Here is a 17589-nt window from a genome sequence, read left to right on the forward strand (position 1 = left end):
CGCAAGCAGCGACTTGCGCCCGACTTCGCCATCCCCGACTGCTCTGTGCACTGGCTGTCTATTGGATCGGATTTCTCACGACGAGTTTGCACTCGGTTGGGTGGCCGGGCGGATGCCCACATTATAGGGGACCCCGGGAGCGGACGCCCTGCGATCCAGGCGGTGGCCCGTCTCGCGACTACGCACCTAGCTACGTCTTCCCGGCCAGCCCACTTCCATGGGAGGCGCGACACCTTGGCGCTACACATCGTCCGGTGGAGTTGGAGACCCTCACCCTGGATCTCTAGCGGGTGAGCGGGCCTGCCCGACACGGCGACGGTTGTCTCCGCCCCCTCATCGGTGCCCTCGGACGCCGTGGCGGTGGCGTGAGTCGAAGCGGAGAAGTCTCCACAGGCCCTGGAGACGGAGGTCTCCCATACTCGATCTGAGGACCAGTAGCCGGGAGGGTCGTGCTCGACGTCTGCACCCGGAGACGCCTACTCCGGGACCTTCACGGAGTGCCCCCGGCGATATGGGGAAACCTAGAGGAGCCAAGGGGCCTACCCCGACCGCCTCGGACTCGGAAGCCCAGGACAAAGAAGAGCTTGGAGACCCAAAGAGTTCTGATGGCGCGTCGATGCAACGGCAGTCCGACCGCGTCCTAGAGGCGATAACGACCACGAGATCGGCCCTCCAACAGGACATTGCCCAGGTGGCGACGAGCCTAGGTCTCCTCAGAGCGGACCATGGCAAACTTTCGGACCGGGTCAAAGAAGTGGAGAGCTCGGTGAAAACCTTGGAGCCGGCGCAGCGCACCTTGGCTGCGACGATGAAGGATGCCCTGTCCAGAATAGTGACCCTGGAGCAGAGGGCGGAGGATGCGGAAGGCCGCAACAGGCGGAACATTCGTGTAGTGGGCCTCCCGGAAAAAAAATCGAAGATGGCGACATGGTGACATACTTGGAGACCTGGCTCCGTGACACGGTGGCCCCGGAGGGGCTATCCTCCTTCTACACTCTGGAGCGTGCCCACAGAGTCCCGGCGCGGCCGCCGCAACAGGGACGCCCCCCGAGGCCGGTGGTGGCGCGATTATTGCACTTTCGGGACAGGGATTTAATCCTCAACGCCGCCAGGCATAATGGTCCATTCAAAGTAGCGAACAGTCAGGTGAACATCTTTCCGGATTACACCTACGAGACTCAACGCAAGCGTTTCTCCTTCCTGGCGGTCAAGCGCGAGCTCAGGAGCGAGGGCATCCAGTACTCGCTTCTCTACCCTGCAAGGCTCCGCATCATAGTCGACGACAAAACTCAGTTCTTCGACACCCCGGAGGACGTCTGTGCCTGGCTCGAGCTTTATAGGACAGGGAAGGATGGCTTCGGCTCCTCGTCCCAACAGGCAGATGAGCCGGAACAGAGACGGCGATCCAGGAGGATCAGGAATCGCCGCGGCCGCACGGGAGGGCCCTCCACTGCGGAGACGTCGTCGGAGCGGAGGGGAGTGCTGGAAGTGTTGTCGGAGTTGTCGGGTGCACGGGACGAAGCCATCGAGGAGGAGGAAAACCTGGGTGAAGAGGTGGCACCATCGGACTTGGAGGACTCAGTGACTGATGGTGCCCATACACTGGTGATCACACCGAAATCGGTGGAGGACCTTTTGGATGGACAAGGGTAACGGGGTGTGCTGCCTTATTTTGGGTGGGGGCCCGGCAGGGGGGAGGCGGTTGCCGTCCATAAGCTGCTGACAACAAGGGAGGGGGGGGGGTGCCCCTGTTTCTGCCCCGGGAGAGGTTGTCGACACTGTTTAGGGCTTGCTATGGTCCTGGTGGCCTAAGCGTCGAGGGCCCACTGCCTCCGCCCGGCCCGCACCTGGCCCTTAAGGCCTTCCCACGGTGGCGACCGTGGGATTAGTAGGGGTTATTGGGTTGATAGAAGGCGAGGTTTGGATGGGATCTAGATGGTATAGTTTGGGTCCTGTTCTGGGGTGGGTGGGTGAGGGTTTGGTTCGTTCTTGGGTGGTTTGGTTTTGGTTGGGGGAAATGGCCGCCATCAGTGCTGGGAGGAATGATGTCTTTTCTTTGTGGGGACCCGGATGGGGAGATTGTGCGAGAACGTTATGGGACAATGGCTGATGTTGCTAACTTGAAATGTGTCACTTGGAACGTGAGGGGGCTTCATACTATGTCCAGGCGCCACAAGGTCCACGCTTATTTAGTGCGTAGGGGAGTGCAAATGGCGCTGCTGCAGGAAACTCATCTGAACAAGGCGGAAGGGGCGGCGCTACAGCGTAGATGGCAGGGGCAGGTCTTTTCCACCTCGTACTCCGCTTATGCCAGAGGGGCGCTAATATGGATCAGGGCGTGGGTCCCCTTCCAGGTCACGAGGACAGTGATCGATCCGATGGGGCGATACGTGGCCATCTCGGGAACTTTAGGAGGGAGGGACTTGAACGTTTGCTGTGTGTATGCTCCTAACATGGACCAGACTGCCTTCCTTTCCAGGTTATCGGGCTCGTTGGCCCACTTCTTCTCCGGGCCCCTTCTGCTTGGCGGAGACTTCAATTCCGTAGTGGACGTAGACATTGATCGCTCGCATCCACCGCTTCCCGATTCTCCGGTTCGTCGCACAGCTAAGGGTCGTCAGGATTGGCAGACTCGCTGGGGTTTGACGGACATCTGGAGGGCACATCACCCCGCAGCTCGGGATTATTCATATTTCTCGAGCCTTCATGAGTTACATGTCAGACTGGATGGCTTTCTTGGGTCGCCCGAACTGGTCTCGGCGGCGTTCCGATCCGAGTACTTATCCAGGACCATTTCAGACCATAACCCCCTCCTGCTGGACCTTCGCTGGTTCCCCGGGAGGCCGGCGGTGCCCACCTGGAAGCTGCAACCCGAGACCCTTGAGGACAGTGTTTTCAGGGCGGACCTGGGGGACAAGGTGGTGGAATTTTTTGCATCCAACGGCGGCACCGCGAGTACCAGAGCGTTAGAGTGGGATGCTTTTAAGGTAGTGGTGAGGGGTTACTGTATTTCTAAGAAGGTGGGCATGAGGCGTGTTATCCTAGCTGACTTAGATGCAGCGGATCGGAAACTCCGCGAGCTTGAACTTCGGCGCCCCGGACACCCGGAATTGCAAATACGAACGGCGGAGGCGAGGGAGAAGGTGGCGGCAGAGGTCGAACGGCTCCGCTGTTTTGACTATAAGGCCTACACGGTCCGATCCATCGCAGAGGGGGACAGATCGAGCGCGTTGTTGGCGTGGTTGGCGAACCCTACGCGCCAATCCCAATCGACGACAAGTATGCGACAGGCAGACGGCACCGAGGTACACACCCAACCGGAGATTCTTAGCTGCTTCCGGCATTATTACGAATGTTTATACCGTAGTCGCTCCGCACGAGACCCTGACCGACTTGAGGATTATTTACGTCCACTGGAGCTCCGCACGGTGGAGCAGGAGGTGGCGAAAGCCCTGGGATCCGACATTGAGCTGGGGGAGATCCGCGGGGCCATCAAATGGATGGCGAGAAACAAGACCCCGGGCCTAGATGGCCTGCCGGTGGAGTTTTATGCAGCTTACGCTGACCTCCTAGCCCCTCGACTATTGGTGGTCTACAGGGAGGCGAAGAGGCTGGGGCGACTCCCGAGCTCGATGTGTGAGGCGTTGGTGGTTCCTCTCCTTAAACCAGGCCGAGACTCGTCCGACCCGGGGTCTTACCGTCCCCTATCGATGCTGACGGTGGACTATAAAATACTGAGCAGCATCTTGGCCTCGAGGCTGCTGGGACACATGAGTTCCCTGGTGCATGTGGACCAAGCTAGTTTCATCCCACGACGGAACACGACTATGAATATCCGCAGGTTGTTCCGTTTGCTAGGGGAACCATTCGTGGATGCCCCGTCCCCGGTCGTCCTGTCGGTGGACTTAGAGAAGGCTTTTGATAGCCTGGAGTGGGACTACCTCTGCACGGTGCTGCGGAGATTCGGCCTCGGGGAGGGCTTTATCAGGTGGACCACGGTTCTATATGCCTCTGCATCGGCCAGGGTCCGGGCGGGACCACTGATCTCCTCGCGGTATCCGGTAGAACGAGGCACGCGGCAGGGGTGTTCATTGTCCCCACTTCTCTTTGCGCTGGCGGTGGAGCCACTCGCGCTGCACCTTCGATCGGGAGCCCATTATACGGGCTTGTGGACGCCTGCGGGCCCGCATTATGTTTCACTGTATGCGGACGACCTGTTGCTCTTCCTGGAAGACCCGCTCGACGCTTTACGTGGAGCGGCGGTGGCGCTCAGAGTTCGGGGAGGTCTCGGGTCTCCGTGTGAATTGGCCCAAGACCTGTCTTTTTCCGATACGCAAGGGCACTCCTGCCCCTGCCCTAAGTAGGGAGATTAGGTGGGAACCCGATTGCTTTAAGTACCTTGGGGTATTTGTTTATTACGACCAACCTGACCTCCTAGATGGGAACATTGCCCGCAGCATTCGGACACTCCGAGGCTGCATGGCCTTTTGGGCCACGCTGCCGCTTTCGGTGGCGGGACGGATCGCCCTGCTTAAAATGGTGGCGCTTCCCCGGCATTTATACTATTTCCAGACTCTACCGATCTGGGTCCCACCGGCCACGTTTCGACTGTTACGCTCCATGGTGGTCGGATTCCTCTGGGGATCGGGCCGCCGGCGGGTAGCCCTCAAAACCCTGATGAGGCCGAAAGACGAGGGGGGGGCTCGCGGTGCCGGACTTTGAAAAGTATTATCTGGCGGCGCAGCTCCAGACCTTCACCCAGGAGGTCGCCAGGGAATTCCGGGGCCCGGAGGACGGGAGGGGAACGGGCATGGCCAGGCATGTTTTATCCTTTATAGCGCTGCGACAGCGATTGGCCCTTCGGGACTTGTCGATGGAGGAGCGGACTGTCCGCCTGTGTTGGAACCCGGCCCACGCCCGGGGCCAACTGAGGATCCCGTATGCGCCTGAAATACCGTTGGGGATGTTGACGGCCCTCCCCCACGGAGGGGATTGGTCACGCTTGGCGGCCTGGGAGGATGCCGGCTTACAGCTGGTTGGGGATCTGTACGAGGACGGAGCGCTCTTGTCCTTCCAAGATCTTATTGACCGCTTCGAGATCCCCCGTGGTGACTTTCTGCTACACTCTGCCATTATGAGAGCGATCCAGGCACACTGGAAGAACGGGCAGGAGGAACCCCCCTTATCTCAAGTGTGCCAGTACGTGATGATGTCGGCGGGCACGGTGAAGGCGGTCACTTGCCTCTACGGCAGGTTGATTAACGAAGGGTTAGCGCCTCTCACCACTCTCAGAAACCGTTGGGAGGAGGACATCGGTAGGGAGATCCCGGAGACGACTTGGTCCCAGTTGGTGCGGCGAGCCTGGAAGGGCACACGCAACGCCCGTTTCCAGCTGGTACACTATTACGTTCTCCATAGAGCGTACCTAACCCCGGTGAAAATCAGGCGATATTTTGCCACGAATTCGGCGGCATGCCCTAGGTGTCCGGCCCCGGAAGCGGACCTCCTACATATGTTATGGGCCTGTCCAGGTCTGTCATCTTACTGGCGGGACGTAGAGACGACCCTGGAGGAGGTGACGGGGAGAACCTTATCATTCGATGCGGCGGTGGGGCTCCTGCACTGGTTCCCCCATACCCCCAGAAATAAAATTTCTAGTAAATTCATCGACCTAGGGCTCCTCCTGGCTAAGCGAGAGGTGACCAGGAACTGGAAGGCACGGGTTGGTCCGACAGGCAGCAGATGGCACAGTGAGCTTTTGAAATGGGCGGCGGGGGAGAGCGCGCTGAGATATCAACTAGCTTGGAGGCAGCGTAATGAGAAGGCGCAGGAGGCCGCGTTGGAAAGGGAAATGTTGGTGCAGGCCCTCAGGGATTATTGTGCCCCCAGCGACTCTGAAAGTGTAGAAGCGACTCGCCCCGAGTCCCGGTAAACGTTTGTACTGATGGTCCTATTGCTTTCCCCGTGGGTCCCAAGGCAGATCCTGTGTAGGTGGCTCCCTGGCGCTGGTGGTGGGGTTGGGTGGGTTTTCTTTTGTTTAGTAGTCCTTTGTGGGTGGGGGTTCTTTTTTCTTTTGGGTTTATAGGCTTGTTTAGAAAAGCAGATGACGGACAGTGAATCATCCGGACCAGCTCAAGCATCCTACTGATCCCCCTCTGTATTTCGCCGCCCGACCCCAGGGTTGTGGGCCGGATGGCTGTGTTCGGGACTGAAGGTGGGGGGCCAATGGGTCTCATTCTGTTGATACTGCTTATGATACAAAGCTGGTCGATACTGTAACGATTTACTGATTCCTGCAATAAAAATATATTTAAAAAAAAAAAAAAAAAAAATGAGTTTAACAGCATAGAATTACAAGACGCTTTGGATAGAATACTTTCAGAAGGAGAATTCAACTAGGGAATATTTCACACACCACCACCAGGGGTAATTTCTCATTCACATAACTGCAAGGTGTAAGAATATTCATCAAGGAGTGATTAGTCGAAACAAAGCTGCGCAACAAAAGTGTGCCACTACAGCATCAGGTAGATGAACTGACACAGGAGGTATTTGAGAGTCCTGTCACTGCAAGTGCCACTGCAGCAATAAGTAGATAAACTGATCCTGGAGGTATTTGTGAGCCTTCCCGTCACTGAGCACCTGTGCTACTGCAGAATACAGCAAAAGAACTTCTCAGGTGGTCAAGACTGCCAACTTTAAAGAACTACCTTTGGGATGAGGTGCAGTGGACACTCCTGCAATATAAGTGTGGCTGCCCTAGCGGTCGATATACATGACCAAAGGGTCGTCCCTTACAAAAATTGCATGAATATCTTTGAGGGAAGAAGCAGTACCAAGGGGTTGTCAAATGCCCTCTGATATATTAAAAACGTAATGTCACAGCACATTGTTTATTATAGTCTCACCCTATATGTGTTTAAGCTTTTAATGCATTTAGTTATTATTGCACAGATTTACAGTAATTCACAAGTGTCATTAATAGTACTACAGCTAATTGAAGTAAGGAGATGAAGGTTACTTAGGTACGCATTGGAAATATAAAACTATGAAAATGAAAAAGTAAAAATGGCTGTCAAAAATGCTTACCTGGTGAAATATTTTACCTATTATTGCTCACATTAATCACCATCTATTGAACGCATTCTATCCGATGAGACAGATGGTCCCAACACCCCCTGCTATCAAACCTGCACACACTATCACCCAAAGAAATTGCCCACAGGGAGGAAATGTATACCAATTCCTGTGCGACTTTGTTGCATCATACCAATAAGGTGTTGACAAGAGGAGATTGCGGGATATGTTTGAAATTCCCAGCTTCTGTGGATCAAGGCTTACCCTGGGTTCAAGTTAATTTACCTTTTAAAGCATCCAGTTATGCTCTATAACAATAGCAAAGATGGAGATAGCTGTTTTGCAAAATACAAAAAAGGGACGACTGGTGCAGGAGTACCTACAGAGCTGCCTGCAGGAGTATTTAACAAATATATGGTAGATATTCTGACAGTGGGGAACTGAACAGAAGTAATAGAACAAAATGTGACATATCCACTCTGATATCTTCACTCCTTTTCGATACAAAAATAGAAGCACAAGGATAGCAGGCCCATCAAAAAATGTTAACGAGGCCATACAGTTTTTTAAAATAAAAAAATAGGGAATATTTGTATGAAAATTAATGGTACCCATCAGGTGGGCCATAGTACAAATTATAATATGGCATTCGATACGACAACTTATAAAGATAAGATTCCACTTAATGTAGGGGACTCAAATTATTGTATTTGTGGAGAAAAAGCTTATACCTGGCTTCCAACAGATTGGAGTGGTTGTTGTCACCAAGGTTTTGTATTACCTACAATAGCAATAAAAGAAGAAAGATGTACAAAGGGAGCTACAAAGACATGCAACATGTAAAGGTAAAAAGTGTGGATCAAAGATACAGCATCAGACATAGCAGGTGATATATTTAAAGGGATGGTACCATGGGTTGGTCCACCAGTTAACTCCTTGAATATACACGTAAATTATCCAGACTACTGGAAGCCACCATTATAAAATCAGCAGGTATACTAGAAAACATTACATTAGAACTTCAGGTTGTGAGATTAGTTTCCCTACAAAACAGGATTGTTCTGGACAGGATGGCAGAAAAAGGAGGAATCCATACAATTATAGACATGTCCTGTTGCACTAACATCCCAGACTCCTCTGCTACCATTAGGGAAGCAATAAAAAGATTACACAACATGGGTACAGAAACACATGGGGATTTCGGCACTTCCTTAGCGCATGGGGTTCCCACTTACCAGGTACAGCTATGTTACACAGTTAAAATAAATGGTCTGAAATTCAGCAAGAAATGAGTGAATTGAAAATGAAGTGTTCGTGTCAGTTGCCAGTCCTTGCTCAAATCGGAGAAATGGCTCTCTAACCTTCACATGTGTGCAAAAGCCAGTTCAGAGTTGATTCTTAGAAATAACCCATTTGAACAGGTCAATCTGCTCTGCGCCTACTTGGATAAAGTGTTTGTTTATGTCAATCATGTGGTGAAGTTGTGCATAGGAAGCAGAAAGAACGGGCATCTGCTGACTAGATCAAACCATGCTTGACGAAAAAAAATACCTGGTTCAAACTGTAGTTCAGGAGGGAGTAGCGTTAAAAACTGGCTAACATTAGCACTATCAAGTGCGACATTGCAATCGCTGTAAAGCAAATGTACATGTAGACATGCTCAACTGTAACCATTGATTAGGCAAAAGCATACGTGGACATTTGAGAAATGCTCACCCCACGGATGTTAATGATTAACATGTCTGAAGGTTATCAACTGTATATAAAGACTGGATTACACAGAAGAATCAATCATTGCAGTCTTTTATGCGAGCTGTCTCAACTGCAGTTCTTTGGCAAATAAAGCTGCCCCTCTTCAATCTAGTTTGTCCTGTATCTTTACAGATATTTTGCTTTTTTCAAATAAAAGCTTGTGGCAACATATGTGGCCTCAGTATGGCCACATTTTCAGTGGACTCTGTAGAAAGACCAGTATGGAGGAGGCGAATAGGATTTAAGAAAATACACCATTGCAGTTAAGATTACAGTTGGTTCTAAGACAGTTGGGTAACTGCATCAATACCGACCTTTCCTTAGCTTTTCATGATGTGTAAAGTAACATTAGACACTCAAATTTCTTTATAAATACCAAGATGAGGAAGTTTAATTTTGGATTATGGATGATGTGGGTAACCTGCTTGAATTTGATTAGCACTTTGTTGATCTTCCTGTAGCTACGAATTCTTTTAAATTAACATGTTATTGCACAAACCTTCAGTGGCCTTTCAAAATCACGGTTAGGCAAAATCTATAATAAAGGAGGTACGTTTGTCAATATTTTATAAAGAAATTATGAAGTACTAAAGTCTGTCGAATGTGAAGAAATTAATTAAAAAGTAGACTGCACCATGTGCCAAGGTTAGATACTTGGATTGGCCTAGAACGATTCGCACTGTAGGTTGGGCATTTCCTCGCAGGAAACTTTGAAGCATTCCAAATGTAATGTAATGTAAATGTTTGTATTTATATAGCGCCTTCTAGCCATAGGTCGCGTAGCGCTGTATTCATACCGCTGTGGAACCCTTCCTGGCTTTCCTGTGAGATGTCCACTCCTGGGCACCACCAAGGTGAAGCCAGGCATCCAAGCGCTGCTGGGGGCATTGGAGATTAAGCAAGCTATTGCCCAGAGTCAGAGTGGGACCCATGATTAGACTAGGCACCGAGGTGAGAATTATCAGGTCCGGGGAGATAGAGTCCAAGAGCCGCAGAGGCGGGAATTGAACCCTGGTCCCAGGCCAGACCTCTGCATCAAGGTCTGCCGCTCTAACCATTGAGCCACGCTTCTCCACTTCATTCCATTGTAACTCATTTACAGTAGTGACTACATATTTAACAAATTTAGTCATTTCAGAATGTGCTGTTCTAAACAGAATGAAAAGAAATTTTGCAGATTTACAGATTGATATTTTATGGAATTGATTCACACAGGTCCTATAGATATTTTTCCATTAATGAGGCAAGAGAACAGCTTTTGATGGCTCCCAAGCTTTTCTGAACAGATGACCCATGCATGTTTTGTACTACTGTTTTTCCAAAATGTCAAATCAAAATATTTGGAAAAATTGAACTCTGTTGCAAACCAGAATATGAGATGTGGGGTGAGGAGGAAGAGCGCTTCAAAAAGGTGTGCACTAGACGAGACCATAAAACAACTTGGTCCATGAAACCTAAAACGAGCACATTTATAATGTGACAATGTTTTGACCACTGCTGCAATAGAGTTTAACTGAAAATAAGATTTGAGAAAAGTAAAATATGTCCACAAGTAAGAAATTTCAAAACCCGTTCTTTTATTGGGAAATGAACATAGTTTCAATATTATTTACACACCACAGATTCTTAATCTTAGAAATATATTCTTTGATACCAACACAGGCTGAGCAACCACAAATCCCATTCAAACTATTACCAGAAATCTGGGAGAACAAAACATCCAAATACTGTATCAAGCAATATGTCCAAGTTAAGTGCTTTCATCAACTTATGACAGTCCCATAAAGACATGGCCAAATGATTGCTCGCCTTTCTATTCAATTGTCGTCTTTGGTTATTATACAGTTTGACCTGGCAAAGTATTGCATACAAATTGTTCGGTACATAAATTCTTGTTAAATTGAAACCAGTAAGTGATCTACAGAGTAATATAATTTATGTATAATGAAAAATATATAAATTCTTGAAAATGGCTGTACATTTTGCCCTTCACAACAAGGGGTATAATTGTATACACACATTTTAATTGAAGCTTATAAAATTGCATTTTAACTGTCACATAAATTGTGCCAATGGGTACCGTGGAGCTCCATCGAGGAATGGCAGTTTTGTTTCAAAATATGGAACAGACTAAACTGCAACGTCTACAGTTAAATATTTTAACACCTACTGGAGAATTAAGCAGACACTATTAAACTATATACCAAGAGAGCACCAAACATACTTGCAATAAATTAAAATGTTAGGCATTCAGAAAAATGAACTTTTGACACCTAGCTGAAATTGTCCGGTCCCTCTATTAAATCATTCTGGCACTATTGCTTGAAAACCCAGCATTGCGAGTCAGATATTGTTACGTTGCTGTAACTACAACCATGTTGAATATTAAGACTCGCAAGCCAAGGCCCTGCACCATCACACCTTTCCAAAATAGTAATGACAATTATATATATATTTTTGCATTTATTTTTTTCTGCTTGGTCGTGGCCATTGACCTTTTCCGCTCACCTTAAAAGGTAATGTTAAAGGAATTCTCTAAATGGGCAGTTAATGTCAGTCCACAATTACAAGTAAGCAAACATTGTTTACTTGCTTTATGAATACTAAATACTGAATCCAAGAGCATCGATGGAAAAATGTCACCTAATCAGAAATGTGCACACCTACAACCATTTTTCATGAGTAAAGGAAGTCACAAAAAATACATACTGCTATGTCTACATTTGCTATATTAATGTACATTGGACGCAAACCCTTTTGTGAAAGCATTTTATAGTTTGTCCATAGTTTTTGGTTTAGCCTTCTCAAATGTCTAAAGAGAACGCTCCAAAGGTTTGACATTTGAACCTACTCCCTTTCAAGTTCATAACTTTCAAATGACAAATGAGGGAAATGAATAAATAAGACTTTAAAAAAACTATTCACCGTCTATACCAACACGGACTAACAAAATGGTGAGTTTGAAATGTCAGTATGTTTTCAACCACGAAGTGTAACACTTAATCATAAGTAAATTCAAGATGTACAAAAAAAGCAGTGCTCTAAATAGCTCTGTAAATTTAGGTACACAATGTAAAATGAAAAAAACGAAATGCAATAATGTATCTACTGCACGTGCATAAACTTGTGACAGATTCTTCAGAGACAACTCTACGTGAACATGGAATCAAAGGTGAAAACCCATGAATTTACCATCTACCAAGCATACAACTTTGGCTTAATTTTTCACTGCACCCTTGCAAAAAGAACACATGCAAACATCCTTCAAACAACTTTAAAATAACTCCAACTAGTTTCAAAATGTTTCCAATCACTCATCCTTTGTACTGCAATACAATTTCAGTCTAGAAAATATACCTCAATAACAGTGTATCCTTCCAAGCACTTGGGGCAGATTAGCTTCATGCATCTTGAGCCCAAGGAAGGTTAATCACTCATGTGCACAGTATGCAAGCGATTTTGCCGTCGGAACGGAATTTAAGTAGTGCAGTAGGTCATAAAAACACTAGTTCTCAAAGACTGTTCAATCACGCAATTTTAGAAAATGGCCACCATCTTCGCTTTTAATACTTTAGGTCCTTTACACTAGGGAGACTAAGCAACTTATTGGAAGATATTGGGAATTGTCAAAAGCCAAAGAAGTCATCTCTCTCCGTAGAATTCAAGTCCGCTTTGTCCCAATCTGTTGGCGATAAGCATTCTTCCGTCTGAAAATCTTGCGCCGTCACACCGGTATCCAGAACTTGAGGGTTTGATCTTGATTCAGCAAGCCTACATGCACACAAAGGAGAAGCAGATTATTTGTAATATATTACATAAGAGTATGATCCCATCAGAGGGGACGTCGGTTTTACTGAACAGAAAGGGGATAACATTTGTAACCAAAATGGACATGTATCTTCAGGTTACTGATAATTTCTGCAATGACATGAGGAGAAGCAGCAAATATCTAATCCTTGCACCAGGAAGTGGCAGACCCGTTAAAGAAAACCACAGCATCCACACCCAATGGGAGCATCAGAATTCAGCTGTCAACACTACATCAGCAGATATTCCATGCTGGCAAAAATTTCAATGGAAAGACCCCAAAAGAGAACCTTTCTACATCAACAGAATGTAGGTCTATCAAGCTTCATGGAAAGCTAAATGAGTCATGAAGGAGGAGAAAAATATAGAAAGAGTTTCCCCTAACCCGAGAACACTAGTAATACAATGTGCACATAATACAAGATTTATGTGTAACACAATATCCTTGTTCAGGGAATGGCCTTCGCCAAGTTCTGTTTATTTTAGGCTAACTTTTGAATTTCAAAACCTTTGAGGTACATACAAGGAAAAGGCAAACAGCAACAATCCCTATAGCAACCTAATCAAAGTATGTAATGTGTAAAACACTCCTGGTATTCACACCGATGTGGCATAGTCAGGTTTACGCACATGAATTGGCATCAGGCCTCAATATAGGTTTGCAGTTACTTACCATGTGGCTGTATGATAATGCACACTTATATCCTGCCGGGTAGCCCACTTTTACATGGGTGATGTAGTGTAATTCGGTCTGAAGTTCACATGAGAAATGCAGCACAACAAACACCAATGAAAAAAAGCATGGAAAATATTTATTAAATAATAGCAGGACCCAGTGACTCTCACAAAGAATCCGTTTGAGAAGGTGATGACAACCAAACCCAATGCACTTAGATCGATGGCTACCCCTCGTTCTTTCTAAACCACATTGAAGATCCTGAGTTCTGATCAGTTAAAGGTGAACAAGAACCAAAGGGACTGTCGAAGGAACAGAGTATGCGAGTCTCAAAAGGAAACAGGTTTTTATCTGCAGCTAGTTTCTCCTAAGATGTAGTTTTCAGCCAAGTAGCTGATCTAGACTAGGAGAATGTATTAGCAGCGGATTTGTATGCACACCTGAACTGCATGCGTGTATAGATTTGAAAATATGAATGTACAGTGAGCTCCCATCAGCAATGTAACACCAGCCCTCAGTCAAGTTTGACTCTTTGAAAAAGCAGATAGTTGTAAAGCCACTTGAGTGCTGGCTACGGGTGCACACTCCTTGAGCCCATAGAAAATACTCAACATGGATGAAACTGTATTGATCCATAACAATGAAGCAAAGATTTTTCAAAACAGAACCAATGAAGTAACTGCTGGAAAGCAAGCTGTGTCCTGTGTAGGCACAAACAAAGTTACAAACTTCTAACGCAACTGCCTTGTCATAGTGTGCAAAATAACTACAAGCCATCAACACTTCCCAGTCTACGAGAAAGACTAAGTGGCTAAGGACATGGATCTTCTACCTGATGCTGCTGTCCGCAAGATGACTGAACTGAATAGTTTATTTGATAAGGACTGAATGATTAAGAAAAGACACTTCCTCAATGGACTGGAATTCATGCTCTGAATAACAAGAACACCGTACCTTTGAAGGTTGGGTTTTTACCAAAAATCCCATCTCCAGTCAAACTACGCAACAGTATACACCGCTCTAACAAAATAATACAAAACGCGGGTGCTCAGCTTAAAGACCAGCATCTCTGGCCAACTTTCTGCAATTAATGTGTTTCCTGTATTGTAGCGGACATTTGTATGAGAAATCCAGTAGAATTTTTTCTTTATCCAATGATAAGCATTGGATGTGGTAGAGACTGTACATGCGTGGCTGAAATCTTTCACTACAAGGTCTGCTCCATACTGACTGGACTTTTTTTTGCTTCTAGTTAAAAGGTGTGCTCATTATATCAGGCTATAGAAACATTGGGTTGGAATGCTTTGCTGAACAAGAATGACAAATTAGGTATTGCACATCTTCTCAGAAGTGAAGGCACAAGGCGCACTTCATTCAAAAGCACATAATAAAAAGTCAGGCAATGTTCAATACACTCAGTTCAAAACCAAGAAACAAAGTTCATAGAGTTTTTACAAGAATATGAAGAAAAATCAGAACTTTGCAAGTGCTGGGGAAACATTTTACACATCGATCGCTCTAGTGAAAAACTTGGTACATGCTGATAGGGACAGTGATTGGGAGCTGTATGGGAAGGCTGTGGAGTCAGATTACTGGGTTTGGCAAATGTGATTGCATAAACTACCCAAGATATGGGTCCTGGTATTTGGAAAGAGAGAAGACGCTAGAAGGAGGTAAAACCATACCTCTGCTGAAAATTTATCAAAAGACATTGTGGTGAAAGACCGAGGCAATGTTCAATGCTGAAGCTCCCAATATGAAACTGGAACAGATGATCCAGAGATTACAGAATAGCTACAAGAAAACTGTTGGTCATGCACGTAAAAGTGAATGTTGCTCAATGGCAACTACTTTACCATGAAGTCCTTTCTATTTGCAACAATTTCAGAGATGACAAATTCAAAATGAACGCTATATCATGAAATTGTTCCTCACCACAAACTTTTGGGGGGGGGGGGGGAGGGTTGAGAGGGGAATATTTTAATAAATATGGTGACAGGCTTCATTTTATGCAACAGCAAGGAAATCCCTTTGAAATGACAGCCTGTGCCACTACACAACTTCGAGCAAACAATGTGGATAACAATAAAGACATCTATTAGATGCACTGGAACATGGATCGAAACTATGTTGAAGTAGAAGAGATTTATATTGAAAGAGAAAAAGCAGTTTGACATTATCACTAAAGCTAAACTTCTATACTTTAATTGCCATTGCAAGTTTCGCACAATTCACCACTGCAGAAAAGGTTACAAAAGACAACTTTCGCAAGCACAGAGATGGATGAATCACAGGAAAGGGGTGAATTATCAAGGACTCCGTCACAAGCCCTTCTATCAAATGCATTATTTGATGGAGATGCTGCAATCAAACCAGTGAAGCACAAACTAGTACAAGAGCTAGAAGGAAAAAAAAAAACCTTCACCTAAAGAATTACAATTTGAAGGTGTTTCTTATTGAAAAGAGATGTTTTTGTGAACTAGGTTACAATTACAAATGGCCAAAATTTCCTTAATGCAAACTTCAGAGCGGCCCTTCAGATTGTTCTACAGATAAAGTCAGTGTGTAGCTTGCAAGAACTTCACATTGTCTTTGACAGTTATCTTGAACTGTCAAAGAGCGTGCGAGAATCAGACTACGGTCTACAAGTGAAACAATAGACCATTCCTGCATCATTAATTAGATACCTGTGCACCTGGATAAATTATGTTCATCAAAAAAGATGACAAAGCATTGTTGACGCTTCAGTGAACACATAATATCCAATGAATGCAAGTGGAATGATTGCCATTGAGGAGTAGGTGCCAGCAGAGAGCGATTAAAAAAAAAAGAAAAAAAAAAAAAGACAGGCCATATTTTTCAAGAACTTAACAGCAAATTGGAGGAAGCAGACCTTCATGATGTGCCACATGTTCAGTGGGTTGTTCGAAATGGTTCAAATGGACCAAGAGGTATGGTCCTGCCCTGCCTTTTACTAGCTCTGATGGGCATAGCCCCTGTTGATGGTCTAATTACAATTGATTCCTGTACTATTCCTATTGCCAACACCTATTAAAATCACAGACCGCCAGCAGAAATTGAAAATTACCAACCAAGGATTCCTGTGTCTACCCTAAGTAGGGGGACCTGAAACAAAACCTGTGGCCTAGGAGTACAGGCATGACTGCAGGGAGGAGGTTCGCTGTTCCCAGATGTCTGTAAGCCCGCCCACCCACCCCCTTGTCAAAATCGGAAGGGGTCTGTAGTGCAAGTTCCTGAAGGGTTTAGGGGGCCTGCAACCATCGATGGAAGGGGTGTGCATTTAAATGTGGACATAGAAGGGGAGGTGGCTAGTGGTCTCCCCAATACAGTGTTAGGGAAAGTATCTTGAGGAACTTTAACCTTATCCCTACAAATCCCTATCCAAGCCAATTAAGAATTTGTCTGGAATGTGGCAGGAAATTTAAAACATTTGACAGATTTGGATTGGGGCTCCTTTGTGGACTCACAATGTAATACTCTTCCAAGAAATATGGAGTCTGCATACCCCCTATAGAAGGGGGTTTTCAACCTACGGCGTAAATGCTACCAGGAAAGAGAAAGGGAGGCAATCGGAAAGTCTGGCTATCTGGGTCAGAAATGCTCTTTGTTTAAAAATAAACTTGGTCCGTATAGATTGTCCCGATTTATTAGCTATAGATCTGAAAACACAGCGATTTGAAAATCAGTATCTATGTCTTTAATAGAGTTGTATGGGGCTCTGAAGTTACAAACACCATCAAAAGTTTAGACCGTGTACTATCTGAAACTGCTGATCATGCCCCAGCCCTGGTACCAGGGGATTTAAATTGTACCTTTGAACCCCTAGCCATGATCCCAATAGATCTGACCGAGCAGTAGGATGGTGTCCGAGAGGTCCTGCAGCTAGATCAGCCCCCTTGTCAGGTGGACTAAGACAGTCAGGTGTTGGCCCCCTCATTGCAACATGACCTAAGAGCCACAAATGGGAGGGCAAAATCAGATAAAACATGTGAGCTAACCTTTAACTGGCCTGGCTAAGCCACTAGGATTGACTATTGTCTGGTTGCACTTAGTTTCTGGCCACTAGTTCATGATATGGCAGTGGTCAATCGCTTAGACAGTGACCAGAATTCCCTGTCTCCAACAAATTAGGGTGATAACACCATTGAATCAGGTAGCCTGGGAAAGAAGGATCTGGGAGAACTATATCACGAATAATATGAGAACGATTAGCTGGGACTAGGATGAAGAACATCCTGAGGCACTGGAATTAGCGA

At 46.3% G+C, this 17589-nt stretch overlaps 1 protein-coding gene across 1 annotated transcript in view; it reads right to left on the reverse strand.

Annotated features, from left to right (window-relative positions):
• Positions 1 to 10386: 10386 nt before the first annotated feature.
• LDLRAP1 (low density lipoprotein receptor adaptor protein 1) overlaps positions 10387 to 17589 on the reverse strand; it is a 331488-nt gene continuing 324285 nt past the window's right edge. Inside the window, exon 9 of the mRNA XM_086957685.1 lies at positions 10387 to 12600. Within this exon, the coding sequence (XP_086813811.1) occupies positions 12456 to 12600 (145 nt within the window). The 3' untranslated portion in view covers positions 10387 to 12455. The remainder of the gene's footprint in view (positions 12601 to 17589) is intronic.

Source organism: Lissotriton vulgaris, chromosome 2_1 (genome assembly GCF_964263255.1).
Source record: "Lissotriton vulgaris chromosome 2_1, aLisVul1.2, whole genome shotgun sequence".
Classification (NCBI taxonomy): Eukaryota; Metazoa; Chordata; class Amphibia; order Caudata; family Salamandridae; genus Lissotriton; species Lissotriton vulgaris.